At 34.5% G+C, this 10,000-nt stretch overlaps 1 protein-coding gene across 3 annotated transcripts in view; it reads left to right on the top strand.

The window, feature by feature from the left end:
• LOC307143198 (CLIP-associating protein 1-B) overlaps positions 1-10,000 on the top strand; it is a 140,389-nt gene that overhangs the window by 66,419 nt on the left and 63,970 nt on the right. For 2 of the 3 annotated variants that reach the window (XM_079844526.1, XM_079844528.1), the window contains 6 exons: positions 408-485; positions 3,455-3,622; positions 3,706-3,752; positions 4,116-4,280; positions 8,019-8,126; positions 8,636-8,674. In XM_079844526.1, the coding sequence (XP_079700652.1) occupies positions 408-485; positions 3,455-3,622; positions 3,706-3,752; positions 4,116-4,280; positions 8,019-8,126; positions 8,636-8,674 (605 nt within the window). The remainder of the gene's footprint in view (positions 1-407; positions 486-3,454; positions 3,623-3,705; positions 3,753-4,115; positions 4,281-8,018; positions 8,127-8,635; positions 8,675-10,000) is intronic. The other variant, XM_079844527.1, reaches the window with a different exon arrangement.

Here is a 10,000-nt window from a genome sequence, read left to right as displayed (position 1 = left end):
AGTTGTGTTTAACTATATTAAATGTCTAGTTTGCAAGCGTCTTCCCCCTTGATGAGCAGATCTCTCGTTCTGCCCCATTTATGAAACCCGATGGCAATTCAATGACTATCTGGATTCTCAGGAGAGGATCTAGTGTCCACGTCTCATCTTATAAAGGGGTCACAGGCCATCAGAATCAGACTGACGTCCTTGGTAGTCCTGCATATGTTCGGCATGGCCATGTCTGATCGGCTTGGCCAGCACTTCTGGGTTAATGGATGGAGAATCGTGTTTCAGGAGGTCTGCAGGGACAGCCGATTCATTGATTCCAGCTCATGTTCTGCTGTGGTGGAGTTTCGGCCGAGCGGCTGAATGGACTCGCTGTTTTTATCACACTAAAAGTAGCTTTTATCTTCTTGACTCTTCAGGAACGTCGCTGTCCTGATGGAAACCATTAAGAAAGGAGTTCATGATGCCGACTCTGAGGCCAGATCGGTTGCTAGAAAGTGAGTGATTCTTCATTTTTGCTTAGTTTTAGTTATGTAAATGGATAACTGTTTAGCAGTGAAGCCTATATGAATAAAATAAGCTCTAATATCATCAACTCCCAATATCAGCCTAGTTGCACTGACACTAATCAAATAAATGTAAATATTGGCTGATACTCTATATTGCCAAATGTTTTGGGACGCCTGCCTTTACATTAACTTTAATGACATCCAGTTCTTAATCCGTAGGGTTTAATATGGAATCCACCCTTTGCAGCTATAATGCTGCGTTCACACCAAACGCGAATAGAGCGTCTGGAGCGAGTGATTGCCATGTAAAGTCAATGTAAAGGTGTGTTGACGCGCGTCTGGCGGTCCTGCATGCGATAGACGCCTTTAGCGCGGCGCGGTGGACGTAATTTCACCTCATTCGCGCGAATTGAGCGTCTTGCGCAATACGCGCAAGTGGAGCTTTTTGTGCATTCCCGCTTTGAAGCGAATTCGCGTCTGACACGTGAGTTGAAAAATCTGAACTTTGCCGTCAATTTAAGCTGCGTTAACCAATCAGGAGCCGGCTTGCTGCTTTCACGTGGTGAAAAATTAATGGCAAATCAATAGCGGATGAGAAACCCTGCGTAATTTAAAAATACCACTGTTATCGTGTAACAAAATGTCAGCCTGCTCTCATTGCCAATATGTACCTCTGGCAACGTTTTTGCGACCCCAAAATACGTACCAATATGTACATATCACTGCAGTTTCAAAGTGAAATGTCCACTGGGTGGCGCTAAAAGCTCAGTTTTTCCGGATGAATCTGACGTTTTGTTACATTGTTTTTTTTTACGTACACCTACACTAAGCCCTAAACCTACCCGATAGTGTTAACAAAAGCAAATGTGACAAAAATACAATTGTAACCATGTCATTTTAGCTTGTGTGAACTCATCTTTGAGCTCTTTTATCATGACTTGTCTTTAACGAGATTCGGACCTGAGCTTTCAGCATTGCAAGTACAAATCTGTACCAGCTGAGCTACTGAGCAAGCTTGGTATAGCAAAAAAGCCGAACATATGGAGCTGGTTAAGTGACGCAAACTCCAAAATGTATTCATTTACATGGTAAAAAAAAACTATAAAAAGAGCTTGCTGTCTTACTGCCTCTAGTGTTCATTTCACTTTGAAACTGCAGTGATATGTACATATTGGTACGTATTTTGGGGTTAGCAAAAACGTTGCCAGAGGTACATTTTGGCAATGAGACCGGGTTGCAAAATGTTGTTTTAATTTGATGCTCTATTCGCGTTCGGTGTGAACGCAGCAAAATGGTGCGTTCACACTTGACACGAATGAGGCGTTAAGCACAAGTGATTTACATGTTAAGTCAATGCAAAGACCCGAATAGACATTCTGTGGCGCGATTCGCGCAAATGAGGCGGCCCGGATTGACCGTTTTTGGGCGTTTGACGCGTGTAACGCATGCTTTTGCGCAAATTTCACAAGTTGAAAAATCTGAACTTTGGCGGATATTCGCGCCGCGTTAACCAATCAGGTTCTTGCTCTAGTAGTGACAACAATGAGGACAAAATCATATGTGGATACCCGGAGCTGTACGATACATCTTCATACTTTATAGAAACAGGAATAAAAAGGATCTTGCTTGGAAGAATGTGAGTGAGGAGGTCGGACAGTCTGGTGAGTTGTAAAAAACACAATTTGAGCTATAGCATACATACATATTGAGACTACAAGCTAGCTAAAGCCAGCAAATTGAGCTTATTCGCCGTATTTGAAAACAATCAATGTCAGTCATTTCGTCTGTTGTGAAGTGAATGTCACACGCAAATGAAGCGAATGACATGCGCGAGTAAAAGCAAAATGTTCAAGCGTTCAACTACGCACAAATAAGTCGCGTCTGGTGTGAACGCACAGTAACAGCTTCAACTCTTCCGGGAAGGCTTACCACAAGGTTTAGGAGTGTGTTTATCCGCTCTAATTCATCCCAAAGGTGTTCTATCGGGTTGAGGTCAGGACTCTGTGCAGGCCAGTCAAGTTCCTCCACACCAAACTCGCTCATCCACGTCTTTATGGAGCGACGCTTTGTGAACTGGTCAGTCATGCTGGGACAGGAAGGGGCCGTCCCCAAACTGTTCCCGCAAGTTTGGCAGCATGAAATTGTCCAAAATGTCTTGGTGAAGCATTAAGAGTTCCTTTCACTGGAACTAAGGGGCCAACCCCTGAAAAACAACCCCACCCCATAATCCCCCTTCCACCAAACCTTACACTCGGCACAATGCAGTCAGGCAAGTCCTGTTCTCCTGGCAACCGCCAAACCCAGACTCGTCCATGGGATTGCCAGACAGAGAAGCGTGATTGGTCACTCCAGAGAACACGTCTCCACTGCTCTAGAGTCCAGTGGCGGCGCGCTTTACCCCACTGCATCCCACGCTTTGCTTTGCACTTGGTGATGTAAGGCTTGGATGAGCTGCTCGGCCATTGAAACCCATTCCATGAAGCTCTACACACTGATCTTGAGCTCATCTGAAGGCCACAGAAGTTTGGAGGTCTGGAGCTCTTGACTCTGCAGAAAGTTGGCGACTTCTATGACCCTCAGCATGCGCTGACCCCGCTCTGTGATTTCACTTCATGGCTGAGTTGCTGTTGTTCGCAATTGCTTCCACTTTGTTATAACACCACTAACAGTTGAGCGTGGAATATTTAGTATAATATTTGGACTTATTGCACAGGTGGCCACTGATCACGGTACCACGCTTGAGTTCTCTGAGCTCCTGAGAGTGTAATGTGTGTATAAGCGTCTGCACTAGAGCTTGATTTATACACCTGTGGCCATGAAGTGATTGAACACCTGAACTCAGTGATTTGGAGGGGCGTCCCAATACTTTTGGCAATATAGTGTATTAATATGGTCATTGATCGATTTTGATAACATCTCTCCCAATGATTGTGAATGTTTTGATCATTTTGTTCTAGATGTTACTGGGGTTTTCACGGCCACTTCAGTAAAGAGGCGGAGCATATGTTTCAGGCGCTGGAACTGACCTATCAGAAAGCGCTACAGTCTCACCTGAAGGGCTCTGACAGCGTCATGTCTCTGCCGCAGTCCGACCGCTCGTCCTCCAGCTCGCAGGAGAGCCTGAAGTGAGAACCGGTTTATTAAAGACTCTTCTTTAGCGTGTTTTCACATGTTGTGTTTTCACACTCACTTATTTTGTCTTTCGTAGTCGGCCGCTTCCTGCTAAAGCACCTGTCGGGAGCAACCTGAGCAGAAGTAAGAATATGAGAATATTTTTTTTCTTGCAAAGAAAATGATTTAGTATAATAGCAGTATAGATGTATATTTGTGATGATAGAGACTTTTATCATTGTTTTCTTGTATCTGTTAAATGCCACGTTGAATAATTTAGAATAATCAAGACTTTTAAATGTTGAAAATAGTCTGTTCTGCAGATAAATACAGTAAAAATAGTGAAATATTTTTTACAATTTAAAATAGCCATCATATATATTAATATATAGTAAAATGTATTTTTTTCCTGTGATGCAAAGCGGATTTTTGTTCATTCTAACATGCTGAAAAATCCAAACTTTTGACCGGTAGTGTAAATTGTGATTTTCTCTCGTTCTCTCTCAGCTAAAGTCGTTGGTTCTCGCGCGTCGTCCAGCTCACTTCAGCGATCACGCAGTGATGTCGATGTTAACGCTGCAGCCAGTGCCAAATCACGAATGCCCGCTGTACACGCCGCTGCCCCCTTCAGCTCTGCCGCGGCGCTGCCGCCCGGCTCCTACGCCTCGCTGGGTAAAACAACCAACACTACATGTTCACAGAAAGATTCATTTACAGAGATGGAGAGCAGTGAACTGAGTAAAAATACTGACCTAGAGAGCCAAACAACCCAGTAATCAGGTGACTTTTAAAGGGTTAGTTCACCCAAAAATGAAAATTAGCCCATGATTTACTCACCCTCAACTCATCCTAGGTGTTTAAGACATTCTTCTTTCAGACGAACACGATCAGTGTTATATAAAAATATATCCTGGCTCTTCAAAGCTTTATAACGGCAGTGAATGGTTGTGTCGTTTTTGAAGTCCATAAAAGTGCATCCATCCATCATAAAAGTGCACTTTTATGATGGATGGATGCACTTTTATGATGGATATATGCACTTTTATGATGGATGGATGCACTTTTATGATGGATGGATGCACTTTTATGATGGATGGATGCACTTTTATGATGGATATATGCACTTTTATGATGGATATATGCACTTTTATGATGGATATATGCATTTTTATGATGGATGGATGCACTTTTATGATTGATGGATGCACGTTTATGATGGATATATGCACTTTTATGATGGATGTATGCACTTTTATGATGGATATATGCTCTTTTATGATGGATGGATGCACTTTTATGATGGATGGATGCACTTTTATGATGGATGGATGCACTTTTATGATGGATATATGCACTTTTATGATGGATAGATGCACTTTTATGATGGATGGATGCACATTTATGATGGATGGATGCACTTTTATGATGGATATGGATGCACTTTTATGATGGATAGATGCACTTTTGTGATGGAGGGATGCACTTTTATGGACTTAAAAAACAACACATTCACTGCCATTATAAAGCTTTGAAGAGCCAGGACATTTTTAATATAACTCTGATTGTATTCGTCTGAGAGAAGAATGTCATACACCTAGGATGAGATGAGGATGAGTAAATCACGGGCCAATTTAAATTTTTGGGTGAACTATCCCTTTAAGGGATTTTATATATATATATGGACATTAACTGTATATTTCTATTAAGTTTTATTTAAAAATGAAAGTATTTTTACTTTATATCAGTGCTGTTAAATTGATTAATCGCATTCAAAATAAACGTTTGTGTTTACATAATATATGTGTGTGTACTGTGTATAATTATTGTGTATATAAATACACACACATTACATTCATATATTTAAGAATTTTTTTAATATTTATATATAATTGCCATTAATCGTTGGACGGCACTACTATATATATATATATATATATATATATATATATATATATATATATATATATATATATATATATATATATATATATATATATATATATACTTGAACTTTTGATAGAAATATATCACATTATTTAATGAGTTTACAAATGATCAAATTAAACATTTGTTTACCTGCTGAACTATCGGATGAGACGTTAAACCGAGGTCCTGACTCTCTGTGGTCATTAAAAATCCCAGGATGTCCTTCGGATAAAGATTAGGGGTGTAACCCCGGCATTCTGGCCAAATTTGCCCATTGGCCCCTGTCCATCACGGCCTCTTAATAATCCTCATATCCTGATTGGCTTCATCACTCGGTGTCTTCTCCACCAATCAGCTGGTGTGTGATGGGCGTTCTGGCGCAAAATGGCTGCCGTCGCATCATCAGGTGGTGCTGCACATTGGTGGTGGTTGAGGAGATTCCCTCCTTCTATATGTAAAGAGTGCCTAGAAAAGCGCTATATAAATGTAACAAATTACTAATTAATGAATTAGTGTTAGACATTTTATCCTTTTTGGCTAAATTTAAAGTGAATTATATAATGTTGAATTGTCCAAAAGTGTTCATTTATTACTGTAATTTTATGCATGACAGCAGATCAATTTCCAGACAAACGATATTAAACATACAATATTTGATTTGTTCAAGTTTTGTTTAATTATCATTTCTTTATTTCATTATTTAATAATTTATGTTATTTACAGGATAATTAGTTCAGGCATTACAATCTATTCCAAGTATGAGTTTTGAAAGTCAAGTTCCTGCACATGTTCATATGAAGGAGTTTAAGTGAATTGGGCACTTCCTGCATGATCCCAAACCCATGTGCGTCCCGCTGTCTAACACGCGCTGATGCTGTTGTACCTCTGCTCTCATTTGCTCAAAGATGCCGCTGGTAATGTAGAGGGTAAGATGTGTGTGTGTGTGTGTGTGTGTGTGTACGTGTGCGCGGGTCTCGGTGTCCTACTCTGTCTTTATCACTCTGTGCTGTTTCTGTTGAAATGTCTGTCTGAGACGTGCACAGATGACAGATTCAGATGGTTGAAGTTTATTAGCTTTATTGAATTGTCAACATTTGAGAAATAATGACATCAAATCACACCAACCATTCTCCAGTGTTTATATGAATATGCCTGTTTGAACATGTTTATGTCAGTCAGCATGAGTCTTCATAGCGTCTGTGTTCAGTTTGAGTCGTGTGTTTAGGGTCTGTAATGATGTTTTGTGCATGTATGTCTCAGTTTGCACAGTTAAATGATAATGAAGTAGTTTGTTAAGTGTTAAATAATTTACTACAATAATATATATATATATATATATATATATATATATATATATATATATATATATATATATATATATATATATATATATATATATATATATATATATATATATATATATATATATATATATATATATATATATATATATATATATAGGCAAGGCAAGGCATGTAATATAATATACATGTAATATAGAAATTAAATAAATTAATATTTTAATAAATTTATAGTGATAAATAAAATCATATAATATTTTGTTATGTGTATATATTAAATATATATATATTATTTATATGCTGTATATATTTTTATTAATTATATACTGTATATAATGTTATATTATTTTATATATATATATATATATATATATATATATATATATATATATATATATATATATATATATATATATATATATATATATATATATATATATATATATAATTGTATGTATGTGTATATGTATATATATATATATATATATATATATATATATGTATATGTGTGTAAATAAAATAAACTAATTCATATTTTAATACATATATATATTAATAAATAAAATAATTTAATATATTATATATATAATTAAACAAATTATTTAATGATATATATATATTAATCTGTGTGTATATATATTATTTATATACTGTATATATTTTTATTGAATTATATACTGTATATAATATATTATATCATTTTATTCATACATTTATTTTTTATTTATTTAAGTATATATATAATGATACAATTAATGAATTAATATATTGATACATATACATTAATAAATAAAATAATGTAATAAATTATATATATATATATATATATATATATATATATATATATATATATATATATATATATATATATATATATATATATATATATATATATAATTAAACAATATATTTAATGATATGTGTATATATATATATATATATATATATATATATATATATATATATATAATTAAATACATTTATATTTTAATAAATATATAAATAAAATAATATAATATATTATGTACTGCATATAATTGAATAATATATATTTAATTATTTAATGTATATTTAATTATATAAAATATGTATTTTCAAAATGATATAATACTTTAAATACATTTTGAAGTTTGCTCATTCATGGTTTTAATGTTGTGTATTCTCCTGCTCTGTTCTCCTGCAGGCCGAGTGCGAACAAGACGGCAGAGTTCAGAGAAAGCTGCTGTGGGCGGAGCTTCTGTGACGGACAGCAGGGGGAGGAGCCGAGCCAAAGCCGTGTCCCAATCACAACGTGAGTTTGCGGTTACATCATCCTGTCCTGCTCTGGGCAGCAAAGTAGATCAGGAACTATGCTTATCAATAAATTCAACTTCACAGAGAAATTATAGAAATATAGAGACATTAAAGGGATAGTTCACCCAAAACAATTCATCATTTCCTCACCTTCATGTCAGTCAAAACGAGTGTCACGTCTGATCGTTTGTGTTCATCATAGAGTAAATGATGACCGTATTTCATTCTTTGGATGATCTTTCCCTTTAAATAAATGATAAATCATGATCAGTAGATATACAGTGTGCATTAATATCATTGGCTGCTGTGTAATATTCATTATACTCCAGTATAATGTGGCTTCCATGTGTTTTTGGTTTACGTCCCTCTTAATGAAGAGTCCCGCATCATAAACATCAGCATACTTTTATGGTTGCTCACGGCAACAGTCAGTGGTAGATCATGCTGATGTGCTTGGAATCATGGGTAATGTAGTTTCGTTGACTCTCTTCACTGTCCCGCATCAAGGATCCAGATCTGCTAATCCAGTGGGGGTTAAAACTCACGGTACGGAGTGAAACACGGACTCACGCCTGCATGTGTCCCGTCATGAGCGCATGATCCACTGCGACAGGCCTTCACTGCTTCTGTTGATCTGTGTCCACACACCGTTTATTCCTGTTATTGTGCTGTCGTACTGTAGCTCAGTTTTTGAAAGTCCCTTTAAGGCGAGTCAGTTCACTCGGCGTCCATCTTGGTAAAGTCCTCGGTTAGTTATTTCATTGTTATCTTTAACTAAAACTATTAAAAAACATTTTTTAAATTGAAATAAAGCTAATAAAATATAAATATCACATGAAAGACTTGCCTTAAGTTTAAGCACTGAAATAAAAATACATTAAAATTAGGGCTGTCAAAGGATAAATCGCGATTAATCGCATCCAAAATAAAAGTTTGTGTTTACATAATATATGTGTGTGTACTCTGTTAATTATTATTTATATATAAATACACACACATTCATGTAAGAAATATTTGCATGTATATACTGTATATACATTTATATAATCTATAATATATATAAATATAAATGTTTTATATATAAAAATAATATTTTTTTCTTAAAAATATACATGAATGTGTGTGTATTTATATATAAATAATAATTAACAGAGTACACACACATATATTATGTAAACACAAACTTTTATTTTGGATGCGATTAATCACGATTAATCTTTTGACAGCCCTAATTAAAATTATTTAGAAATATATAAAAACAACTCATAAAAGTGACAAAAGCACATTTTTTTTTACTAAAATAGAAATGTAAACTGAAAATATAAAAATTAAGCTAATTCAAAATATGAATAAAAACTATAATAGATATAATAAAAGATTAAATATAATATATTTCCAGCTGTGCACATTCAGCTCCATCTATTTTAGACTAAAAAAGGTTCATAAATTATGATTCTTAAATCAAGCAATAACAAAAATCAAACTGAGTAAATGTTTTTAAAATATTATTATTAATTATTTATTATTTTACGTCATATTTTTATGATTTTCTTGGAAGGAGGAAAGTTGAATTTAAATAATAATAATAATAATTTATTGTTTATTTTTTATGTATTTTATGTAATATTTTTTTGATTTTCTTGAAATGGAAAGTTACATTTAAATAATATTTTTTATTATTTGTTTAAATCTTTATGAATTTTGTCATATTTTTATGATTTTGTTGAAATGGGAAATTACATTTAAATAATAATAATACAAATAATATTTTATTATTTGTTTAATTTTTTCATGTTATATTTTGTGTAATATTTTTATGATTTTCTTGAAATGGGAAGTTACATTTAAATTTAAATAATAAAAATAATATTT

This window comes from Gobio gobio (genome assembly GCF_949357685.1).
Source record: "Gobio gobio genome assembly, chromosome: 19".
In the NCBI taxonomy this organism is placed as follows: Eukaryota; Metazoa; Chordata; class Actinopteri; order Cypriniformes; family Gobionidae; genus Gobio; species Gobio gobio.
This window is presented reverse-complemented; position numbering and strand designations above follow the sequence as displayed.